Genomic DNA, 20,384 nt, shown 5'->3' on the forward strand with positions numbered 1-20,384 from the left:
AAAGAGTCGTATAAATGTTTTGTGCAAGATCATGCATGTTCAATGTTCTTGATTCACTTGTTTAAAGTTTAACTAACTTAACTCTTTTCTTGAAAGTTATAATTTTTTATTTATTATAGTTTTCAAGAACAATTTTTTTAATTAGAAGCCTTAATTCTTATACAGAAACAGCATTATTTTGAGTAATAGCTTCTTTGTTTTTTTTTCAACACAAAACTACATGCTTTTTAAAAATAACCTATTAAAATAATTAAATATCTTGTTCTAGTGGAAACCGATGAACAAAAAAAATGTTAATATTTCACCAGATAAAAAGAACTCATTATTTGCTATATAAATATTAGAACACGTTTGCTTACTTTTTTCAAAATCAACTATAATTTTTCTTATAAATCTTTAAAATATTAAAAATAGTTTCTTTTTATAAATATCGGTTTATTTAACTCTTGAAAGAAATGAATTATTACAAAACTTAAAAAATAAACCAATTAAAAAAAAAACTATTTTTGTAAGAAAGAAACTTTAAAAACACATATTAATGTGCTTTTTTTAAGATAAAACATATTTTCCAAAATATAAAAACATCAGACGATGTTATGTATTTTATAGAATATGTTTTATTTTATAAAAACTATAGAAGTTACTTTAAAAAAAATAGGTTTATATTATAAAAAGTAAAGGTTTTATCTTAATTTTTTTTTCGTCAGTTAAAAGTTCCAAACATATATATCTTAGCTGCCCGTTAAAAAAAAAGTTAAAACGTTAAAACTTTCATTTTTAAAATGCTATTCTTTAAAACTAATAAACAGTAAGTTAATACTTTTAGGATGAAATATAAAAAAAGACCACCAAGAAATAAAAAATGAAATGGACAACAATCGTATAATTGTATAAATAAATAGAAGTAAAAGGTATACTTTTTATTTTATAAGTTTATTATTTAAAAATTAATAGAAGTAAAAGACACATTAATTTATATATCTTAGTTTTACCCAATAATAGGAGTTAGAAAACAAAAGGTTTGTCGATAACACCAATTTGATAAACATTTTTTAATAAGTATTATTTTGATAAATATAGTTTATTAACCAAATATATACTTTAATGAATTTATCATGTTAGATCCGTAGAAAACATTACTATAGAGGCGAGAAGGAGTAGAGGTCGATCTAAATTGACTTGAGATAAGAGGATTAGACATGATTTGCTAGACCTAAACCTCTCCGAAGACATGGTTGAGAATATGAATTCTTAAAGACGTAGAATTAATGCCAAGTATTTTTAGAGAGAAAGGAATACCTTAGGGGCTTTTCCTTGCCTTATTTTTTGTCACACACCATTACGTTATTTTCTTTGCATATATTATATATTTTTATCTATTCATGTATTAGTTTTATTATTTTTACTACATGCTATTATTAATTATATTATTGTTGAACTTTGATTTCCTCTTGTATTCTCTTATACATATGCTTCTTAGAGCCGAGGGTCTCTCTAGAAGTCACATCTCTATCTGATTGGATAGAGGTGCGTTGTGCCTATATCCCACACTCTTCAGACCCTACTTATAGCTTTGCTATTGATGGGATTCCACTCTGGGTATGATTGATTGATATATTTTACTCACCAACATTCTTTTATAAAAAAAACTAGTATTGAGGACCCCCGCGTTGCCCCGGGGGGGGGGGGGGGGGGGGGTAAACCTTAACAAATTCAAGTAAATCAGCAATAAACAACACAATAGTGATGACTATAATTATGGTAAGCTCATAGCATGTTATGCGAGAACACGATTATAATTATCACTAAGTGACCCATAATCTTAGGTTATTCAATATTGTCTTCAATGACATGCAAATACGCTAGGTTAAAGTCAAACAAAACATCCATCACAACTAGCATCCAATGTACACAAAACTTTCTATCAACAAAAACATGTTGCTTTTTTGTTTGAGATCCGTGAGTTTTTTCAACCTAATTTTGTGTTTGTAAAACAGAAATTATTAGTTGGAGACACTTTATAATAAAAATAAAGAAAGACGTTGCTATTAATTATTAGTTCAAAACATCTATATATCTTCAAGCTTCAAAAGTCAAAAAGTGACATTTTTATTTGTCATTTTCTACATGGGTGAACAAAGGACTTGATGCAAATCGTTTGATGGTAAGCTACAGTTTTAAATTACCTCCTACCATTTCAAATAAAAGTCACAACATAACATTAGAAGAGTAGCATCGGCCAATTTAGTAATTAAGCACCTCTGTTTTTGCAAAGTTGCAAAAGAGGGAAATAATTTTCTTGTAACTTTACACCATCTCTGCTTTTCAAATGAAGTGACAAACACATCTGAATGTATATCCACCTCATTAGAAGACAATTCAGTTAATCCATAAAGATATAAACAAAGAAAACACTAAGCACACATTTTCCATAAATGGCTTTGATACAAAAATGAAACATGTGACTACCCAGTATGTCAGCTGCTATCCAGATACACTATCAAAAACACAACGAAATAAATTTACAATTTCATATGAGTGCATAAGAGCACCACAGTTGTTATCTTTAATTTATTATTTAATAAAGTATAACTCTAGTTTAATTAATTATGTTTTCTAGTTTTGAGTATGATTAAAATTATAGGTGTTATAAAAACACATCAAAATTTTATTTTTAGTTCGTAGTAGTACTTTCGTTTTTGTTTTTTATTAATAAAAAGAGTCGTATAAATGTTTTGTGCAAGATCATGCATGTTCAATGTTCTTGATTCACTTGTTTAAAGTTTAACTAACTTAACTCTTTTCTTGAAAGTTATAATTTTTTATTTATTATAGTTTTCAAGAACAATTTTTTTAATTAGAAGCCTTAATTCTTACACAGAAACAGCATTGTTTTGAGTAATAGCTTCTTTGTTTTTTTTTTCAACACAAAACTACATGCTTTTTAAAAATAACCTATTAAAATAATTAAATATCTTGTTCTAGTGGAAACCGATGAACAAAAAGAATGTTAATATTTCACCAGATAAAAAGAACTCATTATTTGCTATATAAATATTAGAACACGTTTGCTTACTTTTTTCAAAATCAACTATAATTTTTCTTATAAATCTTTAAAATATTAAAAATAGTTTCTTTTTATAAATATCGGTTTATTTAACTCTTGAAAGAAATGAATTATTACAAAACTTTAAAAAATAAACCAATTTAAAAAAAAAAACTATTTTTGTAAGAAAGAAACTTTAAAAACACATATTAATGTGCTTTTTTTTAAGATAAAACATATTTTCCAAAATATAAAAACATCAGACGATGTTATGTATTTTATAGAATATGTTTTATTTTATAAAAACTATAGAAGTTATTTTAAAAAAAAAATAGGTTTATATTATAAAAAGTACAAGTTTTATCTTAATTTTTTTTTCGTCAGTTAAAAGTTCCAAACATATATATCTTAGCTGCCCGTTAAAAAAAAAGTTCAAACGTTAAAACTTTCATTTTTAAAATGCTATTCTTTAAAACTAATAAACAGTAAGTTCCAAACATATTGTAGGTTTTCAGTGATGAAAACCCACGCATACAGTGGGCCATCGCCAGCCGCTGGAGGCTAACGACGGTTAGAAACGCCACACATGGAGGATGGAAAGATGAATACAAAGCAATTTGTACAATAGAAACAGTTATTTATACAACTTTTTTAGCTAGAAGTACAACAATAAAGCATGAGTTTTTGTCAAGTAAGTTGAAATTTAATATATATAATAATATCTAAATTTATGTTGATATTTCACGTCTAAAATAATGTGAGCAATTATTGTTCTATGATGGTTTTTGTCAAAATAAGTTGATGCTAGGGAAGAAAATGTTAGCAATAATAATTAAAATAAAAATATTAGTGGTTGATACTATTGTCAAACCATGGTTGCTTAATGGCTATATGGTAATTGCCTGATTGGTGTGTGACAAAGTTATAAACTGGCTACCATGCAATAATTATACGTAGTTGAAAAGCATCTTTTTTGAAATCTTATCTTTAGTACAATCAAGGGATAGTCATTGTGTAATTAGTTTTCACCGACACAACCCTGTCAAGTTTGAATTTAAGAGTGTCAGTGTTCTTCTATGCAATTCGTTAATGACAGTCTCTGTTATTGGTTTATGTTATCCGTTGCCGTATAATTATTAGGAACACCCGGACACCCCCTATATACGCCTCATATAGTACTTTACGGGGGTATTGGGTCCCCGTATAAGGCTATACGAGGGTATATGATGACCCAATACGCCCCCTCCCCCGGTATAGTCCTTACGGGACGTATATATAGGTTTTATAGAAAAAAACGGTGACGTATATAATAGACATACTTTGTTATTTCTAGTCTTTTTAAGATCTATTGGCAGTTTCCTACTTTCCTATGTACAGTGACCTCATGTTTATTAGTGTAGCATATATTAATATTAAATAAATTTATGTTGGCATCTTATATAAAAAATGATGCATTCAGTGATTGTTCCTTTATGATTACATTTGAAATAAAAAAAATATTGATTGTATGGAAGTAAATGTTAGTCCTGATTGTTAAAATCAAAAGGTGGTTCTTGATGCTAATGTCAAACCATGTTTGCTCATTAGATATCTAGTAACGGTTTGTGGCACTACATTTGCCCTTTCTTGAATTTCCTCTTTTCTAAAATAAAGTTTTTAATTTTTTTTTCTTGTTTATCGACCAAGTTATAATATTAACTTTGAAAGCGTAACCACTCTCGATAGTGTTAGAAAATAATAATAAAGATAAAGGTAAAGACATATGGATCCAACATTCACATACCTTCCATATTTAGATATATCATTAACGATGTGCCAGCAATTTTATATCTTGAAGGAGTACTAATCAAGGGATTTTATATTCCATTTATCCTTGTATTTTCTTTTGTAAAAGACAAAATTGTTGTCTATTCAATTTTGCTTTATTGTTGTTCTATGTAAACACAATATACATGATCTTGATCATCATCTTTCTTTTCAAGCCTTTCAAATCAGTAAAAGGCATCATGTTCGACATCAACAATGATGCTCTTACACCACAGATCACATTGATGTGGGTCGATTGGATTACAAATGGCCAAGAAATTAAGGAGGAACGAATAGAACAAGTACACACTTGAATAATATTTCTGCTTGCATTAATAATGAAAGAAAGCCCATTAAATACCAAGGTATACCAAGATCAAATACCATTAACCCGGCTTCCCAAAACAGTGTGGCTGCAAGGTTAGTTGCCAACATGTCGCACAAATCCATAGGTGTAGTTTTTCTGTCCAAAGAACAGATCGATCAGAAAAGCTCAAGTAACAGATATGAAAAGAACAATAAGGATGGGAGCCGAGTGTCGCCGTCGGCGGCTTAGAAGACACCAGTAACCGCAACGGAGACCAACATCAAGTAATGGACTCGGTGGTATTGTCACTTTGGCGATGGAGGTGACCGTCTAATTTGCGATGGAGGTAACGAGTTTGAGATAATCTCCTCAAACCCCTCTTTTTTAAACCCGAAGTTCTTTGACCCTCTTGTCCTTTAAATGTTTAACCCACCCCACCCCCCCCCCCCCCCCCCCCCCAATCAAAAACTTATTAATTGTGATACTGGCCAAAACTTTAAAGGTGATATTTCTTTTTTTATAACAAATCCCCTCAAAGTTCCGTTTTCTATAAAAATAAACAAAATAAAGTTGTGAGGGATTAAGAACCGATGAAAGGACCGTAGTGTCTCTTGGACAAGCTAACATCCAAAAAATGTGAAAATTTAGACAAATCTTGGATATTTGATTATGGTGCAACTGCCACCCTGACGTTTGAACTATCGGACATGGTAAAAATATCTAAACCAAATATTAACCACATCAAAATCGCAATCGGAAGAATAGTTCCCGTTAAGGGAGGAGGACTATTGAAAAATCTCTAACTTTAAACTTATCAAATTGTATGTATGTCCCGTCTTTATCACATAAATTGTTATCTATCAGTCACGTAACAAAAGAATTAAAGTGCACCATATTAATGCATCCCACCTTTTGTATCATACAAGACATCATGACGGGAGCGATTATTGGGAATGGAACTGAATGCTAAGGGTTATACTATGTTGAAGAAGTGACTCAACATGGTACTGTGATGTTGGCTCACGTTTCAAAGCAAAGGAAATCCGTCGCTTAAATATAAACTATATTTGGGCTGAAACAATCTCCTAGAACTCGGTTTGGCAGATTCACCCTAGCAATGAAGGGATATGTAAGAAATTTTGATCATACATTATTATTATTATTATTATTATTATTATTATTATTTACCGCTCATTTATCATATTCCTTTTCACATGTTGGTCAATTTAGTTCAATCCATTGCAAATAGTGTGAATGACTTACTTTGCCATATCAAATTATAATAATCCCATAAAAAAATTGAGATGAAGTACCAATTTGTCTTGTAATCTTTTTACCAACTATATATAATGAGTGTGCACACTTTCGACATGTAGCGAACTAGTTTTATAGACAATTTGAGAAGTTAAAACGCTTAAACGAACGTCAAAACGCATAAACGAATGTCAAAACGCATAAACAGAGGTCAAACGCATAAACGAACGTCAAAACGCATAAACGAAGGTCAAAACCCATAAAGGAGGTCAAAACGCATAAACGAAGGTCAAAACGCATAAATGGATTTCAAAACACATAAAGGAGGTCAAAACGCATATACGAAGGTCAAAACGCATAAGCGGAGGTTAAAACGCATAAACATAGGTCAAAACGCATAAACTGAGGTCAACTCTCATAAAGGAGGTCAAAACGCATAAACGGACATTTTATCGCATAAATGCCTAAATGGGGGTCAAAACACATAAACGAGGTCAAAACGCATAAACGGAGGTTAAAAAGCATAAAGGAGGTTAAAACACATGAATGGGGTCAAAACCCATAAACGAGGTCGAAACGCATAAACGGAGGTCAAACACACAAATGAATTTAAAATGATAAACGGAGGTCAAAACGCACGCATATACCTGTATATATGTGTACTGATTGGTTTGTATCATGATATATGTTGGATAATTGGTAGTGTTTGTGTGTTTATAAAGTTTGAATTTAACTTTTCTTTATATGTTTATGTGACATATTCGTAAATTGCAAGAAAAAGAAAAATTAATAATAAATCATAAAATAGCGTTTTAGCTACAAATTTTCAACTATTTCATTTCTTTATTTATTTAGTAGCTTTAAAACCCGTGTAATGCACGAGATGTTTAAAAGATATACAATTTTTTTTGAACGACCAACTAAGTAACGCCGTGTACTCCGTACGCGACCCCCCTGGCCGAAGGTATCCCGATTCGGCCACTATTCCGGACGGACGGAGCCCTTAGCGGTCCACCCTATTGAGGGATTCACCGGATAAAACCCGACCCCCACGTCCGCCAAATGGCACGACAGCGAGGAGCCGGTAAAACCAGGTGAGATCAGGACTTGAACCCTGGCAAGCCAGGGTCATCCCTCATATCTCCCATATAAATTGGTGATAGTGAGATATGAACCCCCTACCTCTCACTAGTAAAGTGATATACAATTAAGTTAAACAAATTGAATGGTTAGATTTTTTTAAAGAAAAACTATATATTATTAAATTAAAAGACTTATAAGTTTAAATTATATTTTCTAATGGAATATTAATACGAATACATGGTGAATTCTCACGCAATTTATTCATAATTACGAGAATGATGCACCTAGTGATTTTATAAGTTGTAATTATATTTTTATAGGAATAACGAATTATAACAAAATATGATATGATGTTTCATTATGATTGTCATAAAAAAAGAATATCATAAATAAAATTATCATTAAAATAAAAACATGTTGTTGTATTACAGTTTCGAAAGAGATGGATGAAAGCGAAAAACTCCATACATGAATCCATGGAGATTGAATAAATATGTGAGAATAAAATTACTATTCATTATTAATTGAAATTTAAAAAAGTGTATATAAATTAATTGAAATTTAACATGTTGTATTACTATTCATTATTAATTGAAATTTACCATGTTCATCTCCTACACTAAAAAGTGTATATACATTAATTTAATAAAAAAATGTAGATATAATTTTATTAAATATATAAATATTTTGATTATATTAACATAAATATCCTCATCTTTCTGATCCATATAAGTTAGGTGGAATCGGGTATAAACCGACGAGCCGATACCGTTAAACCGTTTAAATCACGAGCCGATACCGTTAAACCGTTTAAATCACGAGATCCGGGTGGAATCGGGTATAAACCGAACCTATGATGAGCTTAGGGATCACCCTAACTCAGAACTGGATCGAACGGGGCGAAAAACGGTGAAAAATGAGTTAAAACTCGTTTTTCCGGTGAGTTCGCGTTTTTCCGGCGGCTTTCCGGCAATGGCGGCGCCGGAAAGTGGTACGAGGTTAAGAGGAGTGTCAGGGAATGTTCTGACATTCCCTGACCTAACCCTAGTTCGCTAAGGAGGAACTAACGAATCAGAAGTAATTCGCTAGCTGATTCGTCTAAGGGAATATAACGAATTAGCTTCAGTTCGTTAAGGAGAAAAGATAGCGAATTACCCTTGATTCGCTATAGTTAAAAGATAACGAAATGGAAGGTCCAATTCGTTGCATAGACTGGTTCGCTATGGACTAATTCGTTATGAGTCCAGTTCGCTAAAAGATCTAATTCGTTAAGAGGACTGGTTCGTTAAAAGAGTTCAATTCGTCATAAGGTTCAACTCGTTAACCAGACCAAACGAATAAGGTCTGATTCGTTATAAAGTAATGAATGGGTTCATTCGCTACGAACCCCATTCGTTAAAGGACTGGGACGAACTAGAAGTTTAACATAATAACAGAATAGTCCCTGAACTTAGAAAAAGAATGAATTAATTATAAAGAATCCATTGAACTTGTTAAGTTAGCAAATTTATTAATGATTCAAAATCTTAATGTAAAATGTGTTACGACGGTAAATGGAAATAAAATTTTTCCAAGCTGACCCCAGCCAGGGGCTCTGCCCCTTGGACCTGCTAGGGGCTGCCTCCCCTAGACCCCGCTGCCAGGGGCGCTGCCCCCGGACCCCCGTTCGTTGTGGATTATAAAAAAGATAGAAATACGATATGAGATAGAATAGTTAATTGATACATGTAAATATTATACAGTTTGACGTGCACAGCTCAAGAAAGGAATTACCATTAATGGTGAACGTAACCGACTTTAGGTGAGTTTCTAGCCTCATTCCTTGTTATGTTTTCGGGGCTGTGTGCATACTCGATGTGATTAGTTAATACACTTATCCTAAGTGATAAGTGTATGCCATATATGTATTATGTGAAAGGTATGATGGTTTCTTGCCGGTTCATGAACGATCTTCGGAATTGCATGTACTGCCAGAAAATGGTTGATGTTATATGTATGTTGTAAGATGAAGAATGAATGATGTATGTATGTGCGAAACTTACGATTATGTACATAGAAAGTATGTTAAGGCCTGCAACTGAAATGAGAACTGCTGGAATTCTTCTACAAACCTCAGAGATTAACAACAAGTTGGTGAATTCTCTGCCAAAGAATTGGGACATGTAAGAAGACCAAAGATCTTAATAGAATGAGTATGACCGAGATGATTGCTACTATTAAGGCCTGCAATATGGATGATAAACAACGGGCAATAAATCATGCTAGCTCTTATAGCGCTGCTGGATATAGCGTTACTTCTAACAGTGCCCTCATGTCTCAGGATAGTTTCTCACTATTTAAGCCCTCCCAACTACCACCACCGAGAAACTTTCAGATGTTGTCATCCACCCTTGGTCAATCATCATCATCAAACTCACCCAACCCAGCTCCAGTGTTCTTTACTAAATCTGGTCAGTCAGTTAGTGATGCTAGCAAAGTCGCCTCCAGTGTAAACCCCAGCCAGATTCCTACCATACCCAAAGAAACTCAAGAGAATATTGCATTAATGGCAGGATTTATGAATTGTTACCATGCGTTTCTGGCAGGAGATCTAGTTCAACCCATGGCTGCTACTGAATTTGATCAGATTCATCTTGATGATGTTGAAGAAATGGACATCTCGTGGAAAATTGCCATGGTGGTCTTTCGTGCTAAGAAGTTTACCAAAAGGACGGGTAGAAATAACCGGAACATACCAAAAAATCAAAAGGTGGGTTTTAACAAGGAAACTCTCAGGTGTTACAACTGTCATGAGCCGGTTCATTTTGCCCGAGAATGCACCAATCCGGCTAAAGAAGGGAATATGGAAAGGGCCTTGGTTCCAGCCGGAAATGCTCGGGGTGAAGCTGGAGGTAGTTCATGTAACGGGGAGAGAGGCATGGTTGCTCAAACGTTCTCATGGGAAGGACAGATGGCTGAGTTGAATATTGGAAATCAAACTGCAAATTTCTCAACGGTTGAGGAATCTGAAGAGGAAAACACTGCTGAGGAGAAGGTTAAGGAGCTTCAGTTTGCATACATGGCGTTCACTTCTCCGGACTCATCTGAGGTACGTTTTCAACCATGTTCTTTGAATTGTGGTGAGAAAATTGAGATGTATCAACTTCATAATGATAATCTAATTAGAGATATGGAAAGAATAAAATCAGAGAGTTTTAAACTTAAGAAAAATGAAAAGGGTTTTCTAGACAAAATAGAAGCTCAAAACAGGGATATTAAAAAACTTAAGTCTGATCTTAGTATAAAAGGCTGTCATTATCTAGATGCCCAACAAGAAATTGCTGAGTTAACTGCTAAACTGGAAGCTTCCAAGTTAGAAATCTTAAATCTAACTAGTAAGTTTGAAAAGGCTGAACTTGATTTTAAAAAATTCGAGGGTTCCAGTAAAGTAGTTAACTCAATGATTGAAAACCAATTGTGGTGGAAGGAAAATGAAGGTGAGGGAATAGGATACAGTCAAGTTCCCCCACCTTACAACCACAATTATGTCCCTACCCCTGTCACCAAAGAACAGGAGGAAAAGATAAAAGACATGAAGTATGGTAAACAGGTTAAATCTGAAACTGTTGGATCAGGATCCCTAGAGGAAATCAAGCCTGTTTTTAAATGTGTGAACAATTTTGATGATTCTACTTCATGTGCAGATATAGTAAATAATGTTGCTTCTGATAGAGTAAATGATGCTGCTTCTGATAGTATAGGGGTTCAGGCTAGTGAAAATGAATCTCATTCTAACGTGTCATCAAACTCAGATGACACCACAACTCAAAATTGTACTAATAATAATACACCGAGTTGTGGCAACAAAGGGAAGGCACGTAATAAATCAACACAACAAGGACAGTCTCGTCCTCATAGATCCTCCGGATCTCCATGTGTTGATAAATCAATGGGTGCCATTTATATGAAGAGGCAAACATGTTACCACTGTGGCACGCCAGGACATATAGCCAGAAATTGTGTTCATCGTCTATATGTTCCCTATTACAAGCAAAATCAGAATGTTGTGCCAAGGGGCAAGAAGAATGGAAAAACCTTTCCTAAGAATGAATTCCAACATGAGGCAAGTGCTTCCGTTGACATTAGAAGAAGGATGAAGGCATGTTTCGTTTGCGGGAACGGCGGGCATTTGGCAAAGGAGTGTCACTACCATGCTGTTAATAGACAAGCCCCTCAAGTGAAAGGTAACAAGTTTCAACCGAATCCAGTGGTTAAACAAAATGCTTATTTTAGAAAACCACGAGTATCTGTACAACGGGTCACAGATACTCAAGAATTCAAAGTTAATATGACAGGTTTGCACTCTAATGATTTAGAGAATGTTAAAAGAAGAATAAATTTTCAGAAGTCAAAGAGTGTTGAGAGTTCTAAGAATTCGAATTCTAATTCGAATTGCTCCACTCGAAAGTTTGTTCTTTCAAATTTCACTAAACCAAGACAGACTTGGAAACTTAAAACTCAGCAAACAGAATCTGTAATGACAAATGATTCTGTTAAAGATGGGAAATATATGAGTTGTCAAGAGGTCACATATGTTGATGCTCAAGGGAACCCCAAGACATTTATGACTTGGGTTCCTATGTCCAACTGATCCCGCTATGCGTGTAGGAACAACCACAAATTCATTGTTTATTAAATGGGTTGTTCCAGGCACATGACAGGGCAAATGTCCATTATTTTTAAATCTTTAAACCATGAAATTGATTATTTGTTGCCTGGACGGGATTTTAGGGTGATAGGACGTTTTTAATCTGCTCTTTAAGTATGTAGGAACAAATCAGGGAATACATTGCATATTAAAAGGTTTGTTCCAGACATTCAAAACAAGCTTATTCCTAGGGGAGATTCTCACAAATGGAAAGATGATGTCTTGAAGATAAAAGGTAACCGTATCACTTTGGTATGAAAGATTGATCAGTCAAAAAGATTTTAAATTTTTTTTATAAAAATACAAAAATATGTTCACGTTTAGTTTTTCAAGTATAGTTTTTATTTTGTTTTAGTTCAAAATATGAAAATGACTTGAACGTACATGAGAAATGATAGTACATCAGTTGGCTGACTATCACACTTGGTTTTTATTAAATACTTCGTTTCGACGATTGAGTTTTTTTTTAGGTTAAATTTGTACATAAAAGTTTTTGCACAAATTTAGGGGGAGAAATTTAAAAAAATTCAAAAGGAGTGTGTGCGCGTTTAATAATAAAAAAATTCTTTGTCTTTCAAACTTCACTCTTGCTTAAAATTATGTCGGCTGCTCAAGTTTGAAGAACATATACTTGTATATGTTTAGTCCGGTGATCTACTTGTAGATTCACAGGATAGCCATTTTTCTAAAGACTGAAAGCACCCGGGGCGATTGTGATGTGTTTTTGTGTTTTGAATTCCTTTACTTAAAATTAAGTCGGTGACTCTAAGTTGGAGGGACACGTATTTTCATATGTGGTTGGTCCGGTTAACCACCTGTGGTTACAATGGATAGCCATTTACCTGAAGGTTTAAAGTGACCGGGGTGACTGAATTCTCAACACGTGTGTTTTATTTAACTCCCATGGGAAGTGATATTACTATTCAATTAACAGCTTTTTAGAAGCTTTAAAATATTTTCAAATGAAAATTGATCCAACCTTTGGAAAGTGATAGATAAATTGTTTTTGCGTACCTAACGGGTGAAGTTATTAAGCTTAAAAGGCTCTAGAACAGTCATTTATGTGTATGGTAGATTTCCATGATGCGTAAAAGTTTAAGTGATATAAACTAAATATGCTAAACTTACTGTGGAGAGTCATTTTGAAAACATGTGCATGTCTCCATATACATCTCCCCGAATGATAGGCAGAAAAGCAATTACCCAGTCATACACGAGCCCGTTGGTATTTGGTCCCCAAAATGATGTATCTTATTGAGAATGAAAAAGAACAAATGTGAACAAAATTACTGTAAATATATAATCAACCAAAAGTTGATAAATGTTCACAAGCTTTTAAGAAAAACACAAACATGAGGGTTAATAACAGAACTACAGGGGTGGAGGCAATAATATAAGTCCTTTAACATCCCGAATGAAAGGCCTGTTAATTAAACTGTAAGTCCAACGTTCAACCTCAAATATGTTTGCAAATTTGAAAAGAAAAATCAAATAAATAAGTTCTGTCATTAAAAGTTTTTAAACCAAATCCAAGGGGGTTGGAGTCAAATTGGGGTGATCTGGGGAAAGCCAAATACGCTTTGAGAAGAGACAGGAGGCATCACAGGTCCATGAGTGATGTCCATCTAAGCTTTATGCCTAACTAAACTTTAATCATATCGCTGATGCGATGAAAAATCATGCTAAGTATGGGATACACGCTATCAACCTGTCTCTTGTTGTCATAATAACGATGAACATGAATCCTTGTGACAGCACCTTAAACAATATGATTCCATGTTCGGATATTTTCATGAAGGCGACATTTTTATCAAAAACTGAAATTTGATCCCAACTTTTAGCTAAATTACAAGAAGACCGGGTGATTAAATTTGTTTTATTTGTTGTTTTAGGTTTTATTTTATTTCATTTATTTTATTTTTTACTTCTTGATTACTCTTGTCGAAACAAATGTGTTAAGAAATCGTTTGAAATTTTTCAGCTCATAAAATCTGATATCGGTTATTGTGTTATAGTTGGTTTAGCTGGTATGATCTCATTTCAAGTCTTTTCAAGAAAATCATTAAAAAAACAGAAAAAATAAAAATTTCAAAAATATGTCTGTCTTATTTTGTTTTATTTAATTCTTTTCAACAAAATTTTGGTTGATCTTTCTATCAAAGTTGATTGTTCTTTCAAGACTGATTTCTTGCAACGGAAGCATATGAAGTATCTGAGACTCAATTGGATGATGCTGTCAAAAAGGGGGAGATGGTAGAGTATTGGATGCAGATGCTGAAGTTGCTGATTATGTTCTAGTAAAGACTCTGAAGATCTTGAAAGCATCAGTCTAAGGGCAAGATTGTTGGGTCATAAATTGGTTAGACTAACGCATATCAAAAGGCCACGACATGATCAAGACTAAAGTGATGTAAACGAAGATGAGTTGAAGAACTACATTGGTGTAATACCGAAATCCCTATGAATTTCGGTTAGGCTGGTTTGAAGTGAAATAAACAAGAACGAAGCTACAAACCAAGGGGGAGATTGTTGGGTCCATATTTGGTGGTTTGTACTTAGTTACATGTTTATTGGGTTTAATATGTATGTGGGCTTGGGATATGTAAGCCGAGAACTCCTTGAGTTCTCGGTGGGCCTTTGGTGCGTATGGGCTTTTTAGTTTGGTTTCCCTATATATAATTCTCTAATGTATAGGGTAAATGTTGCTAGTTGATCAGTAGTTGAGAGCTTGGAGAGCCACTATCTAGAGAGCAATACAGTTTTGTGTAATCTCATGTACGAGACGGATTAATAATATAATCGTGTGCATTTGGAGTATTACATCGTGTTCATCATATTTTTATATTTCGTATCATTGTTCTTGAATCACCGAGTGTTGGTATTCTGCACCAATACTCGTTTGGTTGATATCATATTGTAGTGATCCAGATTAGGGACTTACAGTAGATTTAATATATTAGGTCAATCTTCTTGCTTTACTCATCTATAATAAAAAACGAGGGTGCGATGGGTAAAAGATGGGGATGAAAATTCGAGTTATTTTCACGGAATATTAAATGCAAATTTGTCATCCAACTGGCTTCATGGTTTATTCTAGGGGGGAAATTGGATTGATAATCCTACCATTATAAAGGATATGGTGTTCGATTTCTTCGTAGAACGGTTTAAAGAGCCGCACGCGTCAAGGCCGAGTTTACTGTGCACGAGGTTATCGATTTTGAGCAAAGACGAGGGGGAATCATTGGATAGGCCGTTTACACGGCTAGAAATAAAAAAAGGGCGGCATGGGATTGTGACGGTGACGGGTGTCGCCGGGACTAGACGTTTTCTACTTTAAATTTCTGAAACGGTTTTGGGGTTGTTTCGAAGGCGACATTTAAAACCTACTCAGCGAATTCTATTATCCAGGGTCATTCAGTAGCCGGTTCTTGTCATTGTTTATTGCATTAATCCCGAAGGTGAAGGACCTTCGAGTCTAGGCGACTTTCGCCCGATTAGCCTTATCGGGTGTATTAATAAAGTTATCTATAAGGGTTTGGTGAATAAACTTAAAGGGGTAATTGGGAAGTTGATTTTGGAAAACAATCAGCATTTTTGGCTAAAAGAAGTATATTGGATGGACCGTTGGCGTTAATCCAAAATGAGTTAGTGGCGTGGTTACGAAAGTGTAAAAAACGGGGTATGGTTTTTATGGTGGATATTGAAAAGGTATACGACTCGCTAAATTGGGGATTCCTTGACTCAATTGTTAGTCAAATGAACTTCCTGATTCGGTGGAGAAGTTGGGTTTTGACGATACTAAGGGTGGGTCGGGCATCGGTAGTGGTCAATGGTTCGCCTACCCGGGAATTCACATGTTTTCGTGGGCTCAGACATGGCAACCCGTTATCACTGTTTCTTTTCATTCTTGGCATGAAAGCCTTAATAAGATAGATGAAAAGGGCGATTGAGAGGGGTTTGTTTCAGGGGCTGAATTGTGGCCATAACAGGCTACTTTTGTCGCACCATATATATGCCAATGATGTGAACCTAAGTAGGATACTAAGGTGTTTCTACTTGGTTTCAACTAAGGGTAAATTTGTCCAAATGCAGCTTATTTGGGGTTTGTGTCACTCCCGTGGAAAACAACAAATGGCGAATGATCTTCGTTGTCGACTGGGTGACTTCCCGTTCAAACATCTAGGACTCCAAATCGGTACAAACATGAATCTTATTAACGCGTGGGAACCGGTGATTCAAATGTTTAAGAAAAGGCTGTCAGGTTGGAAAGCAAAGACACTGTCATTTGGGGCCGGGTTACTGTTATTAAATCGGTGTTGAACGCGCTTTCGACTTACTACGTTTCACTATATCGAGTGCCTGACGGGGTGTTAGAGAAGTTGGATAGGTTGAAGAGAACGTTTTTCTGGGAGGTTCAGATGATAAAGCTAAGATAAATTGGGTTTCATGGCAACGGGTGATCACTCCTATGTAGCGTTTGGTATGCAGGAATGAAGGACGGAATGGAATAACCCATTGTGAGGGAATGGAAAATAGTGTGTCTGGTTGACCAAAGGAATGGAATGACCTATTACCTAATCCATTCAATTCCTTCTAAAATACCCCAATTTCATTCCATCCATACCCCCATGTTTCTTTTTCATTCCATCCCTCCTTAACCCTACATCACCTCCACCACCCTCCCAACACCACCACCACCCAACATCAACACCCACCGCCACCACCAACCACCGTCGCCACTGCCACCAGCCACCACCACCACCACCGCCACCACCACCCGCCTCCACCAACCATCGCCATCGGTTCCAGCCATCCAGCACCACCCGTCGCATATATCAACCATCGCCCAACAATCACACATGCCGCCCACCGTCACCGGCTCACCGCTGCCCACCACCGCCACCACTGCCACCAATCACCACCATCGGCGTCCACCGCCACCGCCACCCACCTCCACAAACCATCGCCTTCAGTGCCAGCCACCCACCACCTCTAGCCGCCAGCCGCATCCATCAATCATCGCCCCACCATCACACACGCCGCCCACCGTCACCACTGCCCACCACCACCTCCACCGTTACCGCCACCGTTCCCACCATCACCACCACCACTCACTGCCATTTTAGTTTTATATTTTTATTTTTTTCTTACCTACCAACAATACAAAGTAATAATTCATTTCATTCCCATGTGGTAACCAAACATTTCAGTGGAATGGTAATAACCCATTCCATTCCTTTGTCCATTCCATTACCACGTCCATTCCATTTCGTCGTCCATTCCATTACCCCATTCTAAACAGACCCCTAAGGAATTAAGATTGCTTAGATTGGACTCGTTGCGGGATATGAACTGGGCCTTTTTAGGTAAATGGTGGGGATGTTTCAAAGGGGAACAAGATATGTTGTGGAGAAAAGTAATATGGTCAATTCATCACTCATCTAGGGAGTGGCAAAGTATCCCGACAAAGGTGTCGATTCCGGGGCCGTGGATACAGGTTAGGCGTAATACAAGTGAGCTGAATTTGATGGGAATTAGATTAGAGTTATAGATGAAACAGGTTCTGAAAAATAGTAACAAGTCTCTTTTTTTGCTCGATTTTTGGCTTAGGGTGACCTGCAAAGTGTGAAATTCCCTTTATTATTTGGTTTGGAAAGGAATAAAGGTTGTAAAGTGGAGGATGGGCTAGTAATGGTGAATGGTGTTATCTGTAGTACTTGGGATTGGCATAGATCTCCTGAGTTGGCTATGGAACTGGTGGAGCTTAGAGAATTATTAATGCTTTGTCAAAATGTGGTTTTAGTGGGGAGATGACTCGGTTAGTTGGTATCTTGACTCGCCTGCTACTTTTTCAAATTCGAGTGTAAAGTTGAGAATCAGTGAGGTTAGCGTTAGCCAACCCGAGTCCAAAATTGAATGAAATAATTGGGTGCCTGGAAAGGTAAGTATTTTTGCATGGCGAGCAGAATTGGTTAGGGTTCCTGTCTTAACTTTATTGACCAAACGGAATATTTCGTTGGAATCGTTACACTGCCTGGCTTGTGGTGTGATGGAAGAAATGACCGATCACGTTTTTGTCTCGTGTGGTCTGGCACAATCGGTTTGGCATGTCATTTCCAACTGGTGTAAAGTACCAAATATATTTGCTTTTGGTGTCCGGATATTATTGAGCTCCATAGTTATACTAAGTTCCCAAAGAGAAAAGCGAAGGCGTTTTACGCGGTTTGTCTCGTTACGTTATGGTGCTTGTGGAAGGCGAGGAATGATATGGTGTATAACGGCTTTACGATGGAAAGTGTTGTGGAGGACGTGAAAGCGCTTAGTTTTCTTTGGGTCAAAAATAGAGCGGATCGAGAGCTCTTCGTTCTCATGGGCGGACTGGGTTAGATTTTCAATGTAGTGGGAGTGTTGTTTTTAAATCTGGTGTGTAATCTGTTTTATCTAGTCAGCTTATAACATCTTGCTATGCTGATCCGCTTGTAACTTGAAAAGATATATTTAATAAATTGTTTTCGTTGAACGTTAAAAGAAATCAACTATAATATACCATGTTTTTCATCCATAAGTGTGCCAAAGTAATCTTACACAAACACCTATATCCTTCACCCAAAGATTTTCGCACATCCGTCACCGTATTTCTGTTTATTTTTCATAAGCAAACTATTTATTTTAGTAAACTTTTTTAGTTTTTCTTTTTGATATTGAACAAATAAATATAATTAAGTTAATTAAAAAACAGAAGATTATAAACTTTTTACTCATTTAAAAACTTTATAAATCATTTTTACTAATTCTTAAATTTTCTTTACAAATTCTTATAAATACATTCAAACTTCTTACAAATAAGAAAACTAAACACTTAAATTCTACCAGATATCAATGTCTTCAACATTTTAGCACTAATAGTGAATGATCATTTGTCCTTGCAGTGTACTAGTAAATTATCTTACGTTGCTTAGAGGTGGATAATACATATCCTTCAATTTACAGCTTTAGGTGATTTTTATTTTTTATGAACAAAAGGTTAGTTTATCATTAACAAGAAAAAATGTAAATGTCATTTTGAAAGCTAAATGTTTATCTTTTGAAACTTTAAAGAAACATAATAAAGAGAGCATTTACCACAATTAAAGCCTTGACGTGTTTCAGATTGAACTTGGATTCGTTCTCTCGACTGTAATCCAACAATGAATCTAGCATGTCACCAAACCTTGGAAGCTCAGACTCTCGGTATTTTAATCTCTCACTTACAAAACCCTCTGCCATTTCACCCAACCAGCTAAAAGCCACCTTTGCATGTCGTCGTATGTTCTGTGGGTCGAAGGGTTTTAACATAGGAAATATGTCGGCTATGTTAAACTTCCCCTGCAGTTCCATCGCTGTCTCAACGGCTGTCCTGAACCCATTGATATTATAGACTCGTAGTCGGTGATCAAATTCTGCGAAAGAAACGTGTTGGACATCTGGTTGAGTGCGACCGTAAATGCAAGTTTTCCTATGTCCACGGGTACTTCTGTTGGCCCGGACTCCCTAAGGAAGTTTAAAGTTTCATTCACCACATTTTGCCTGAGGTCGCTGAGGGCGTCGAGTTTCTGTTTGTTGGTGAGATACATGTTAAGGGCTTTTCTCATGGCTCGCCATGTCTCGTTTGGTGACATCCAAAGGATTCCGGTTTCATGGTAGTTTAAAGCGGTAGCAGCGTCTGGGATGAGACGGCCAGAGCAAGCCTCGTCGTTGTGTTGAAGGACTTCTCTAGCAGCGTCGGGTGTAGATGCCACTACGCTTGTGATGCTGCCTAATCGGATGGTCATAAATGGACCGTATTTATGTGCGAGTTTGGCTAGGGATTCATGTGGTTTTGGTCCAATTTCGAGGAGGCTTCCGATGATGGGAAGGCCAACGGGGCCGGGAGGGAGTCTCCTTTTCCAGTAAAGATCGATGCAATGTAAGAAAAAGAAGAAAAATATTGTGGGAAGAATCAAAGGTAGAAGCTCCATTGTTCTCTTTTCTTTGTTGTTATATGTGAACAATACAATGGTATATATAGCCCCTAACTTGGAAATTAGGTTTATGTTTATGAGTCATTTTACCATATTTTATTAATAATTTGCTTTTATCCCTGGTGTTTATGCGCTACTTTTTACATTTCTTAGTTTCTATTACTGTGAATATATTTTTTAGATTTTTATTTTAATTTATTA

At 35.5% G+C, this 20,384-nt stretch overlaps 1 protein-coding gene across 1 annotated transcript; it reads right to left on the reverse strand.

Annotated features, from left to right (window-relative positions):
* Positions 1-19,532: 19,532 nt before the first annotated feature.
* LOC143574462 (cytochrome P450 monooxygenase 76AD94-like) lies at positions 19,533-20,180 on the reverse strand. Its single transcript, XM_077059075.1, has one exon. The coding sequence runs from the start codon at positions 20,178-20,180 to the stop codon at positions 19,533-19,535; it is 648 nt and encodes a 215-aa protein (XP_076915190.1).
* Positions 20,181-20,384: the final 204 nt, after the last annotated feature.

This window comes from Bidens hawaiensis, unplaced genomic scaffold (genome assembly GCF_021521415.1).
Source record: "Bidens hawaiensis isolate Kalapana, Puna unplaced genomic scaffold, B.hawaiensis_p1.1 tig00026938_1, whole genome shotgun sequence".
Classification (NCBI taxonomy): domain Eukaryota; kingdom Viridiplantae; phylum Streptophyta; class Magnoliopsida; order Asterales; family Asteraceae; genus Bidens; species Bidens hawaiensis.

Coding starts and splice junctions, on each gene's coding strand:
- LOC143574462 (XM_077059075.1), bottom strand. CDS start 20,180: ATGGAGCTTCTACCTTTGATTCTTCCCACAATATTTTTCTTCTTTTTC.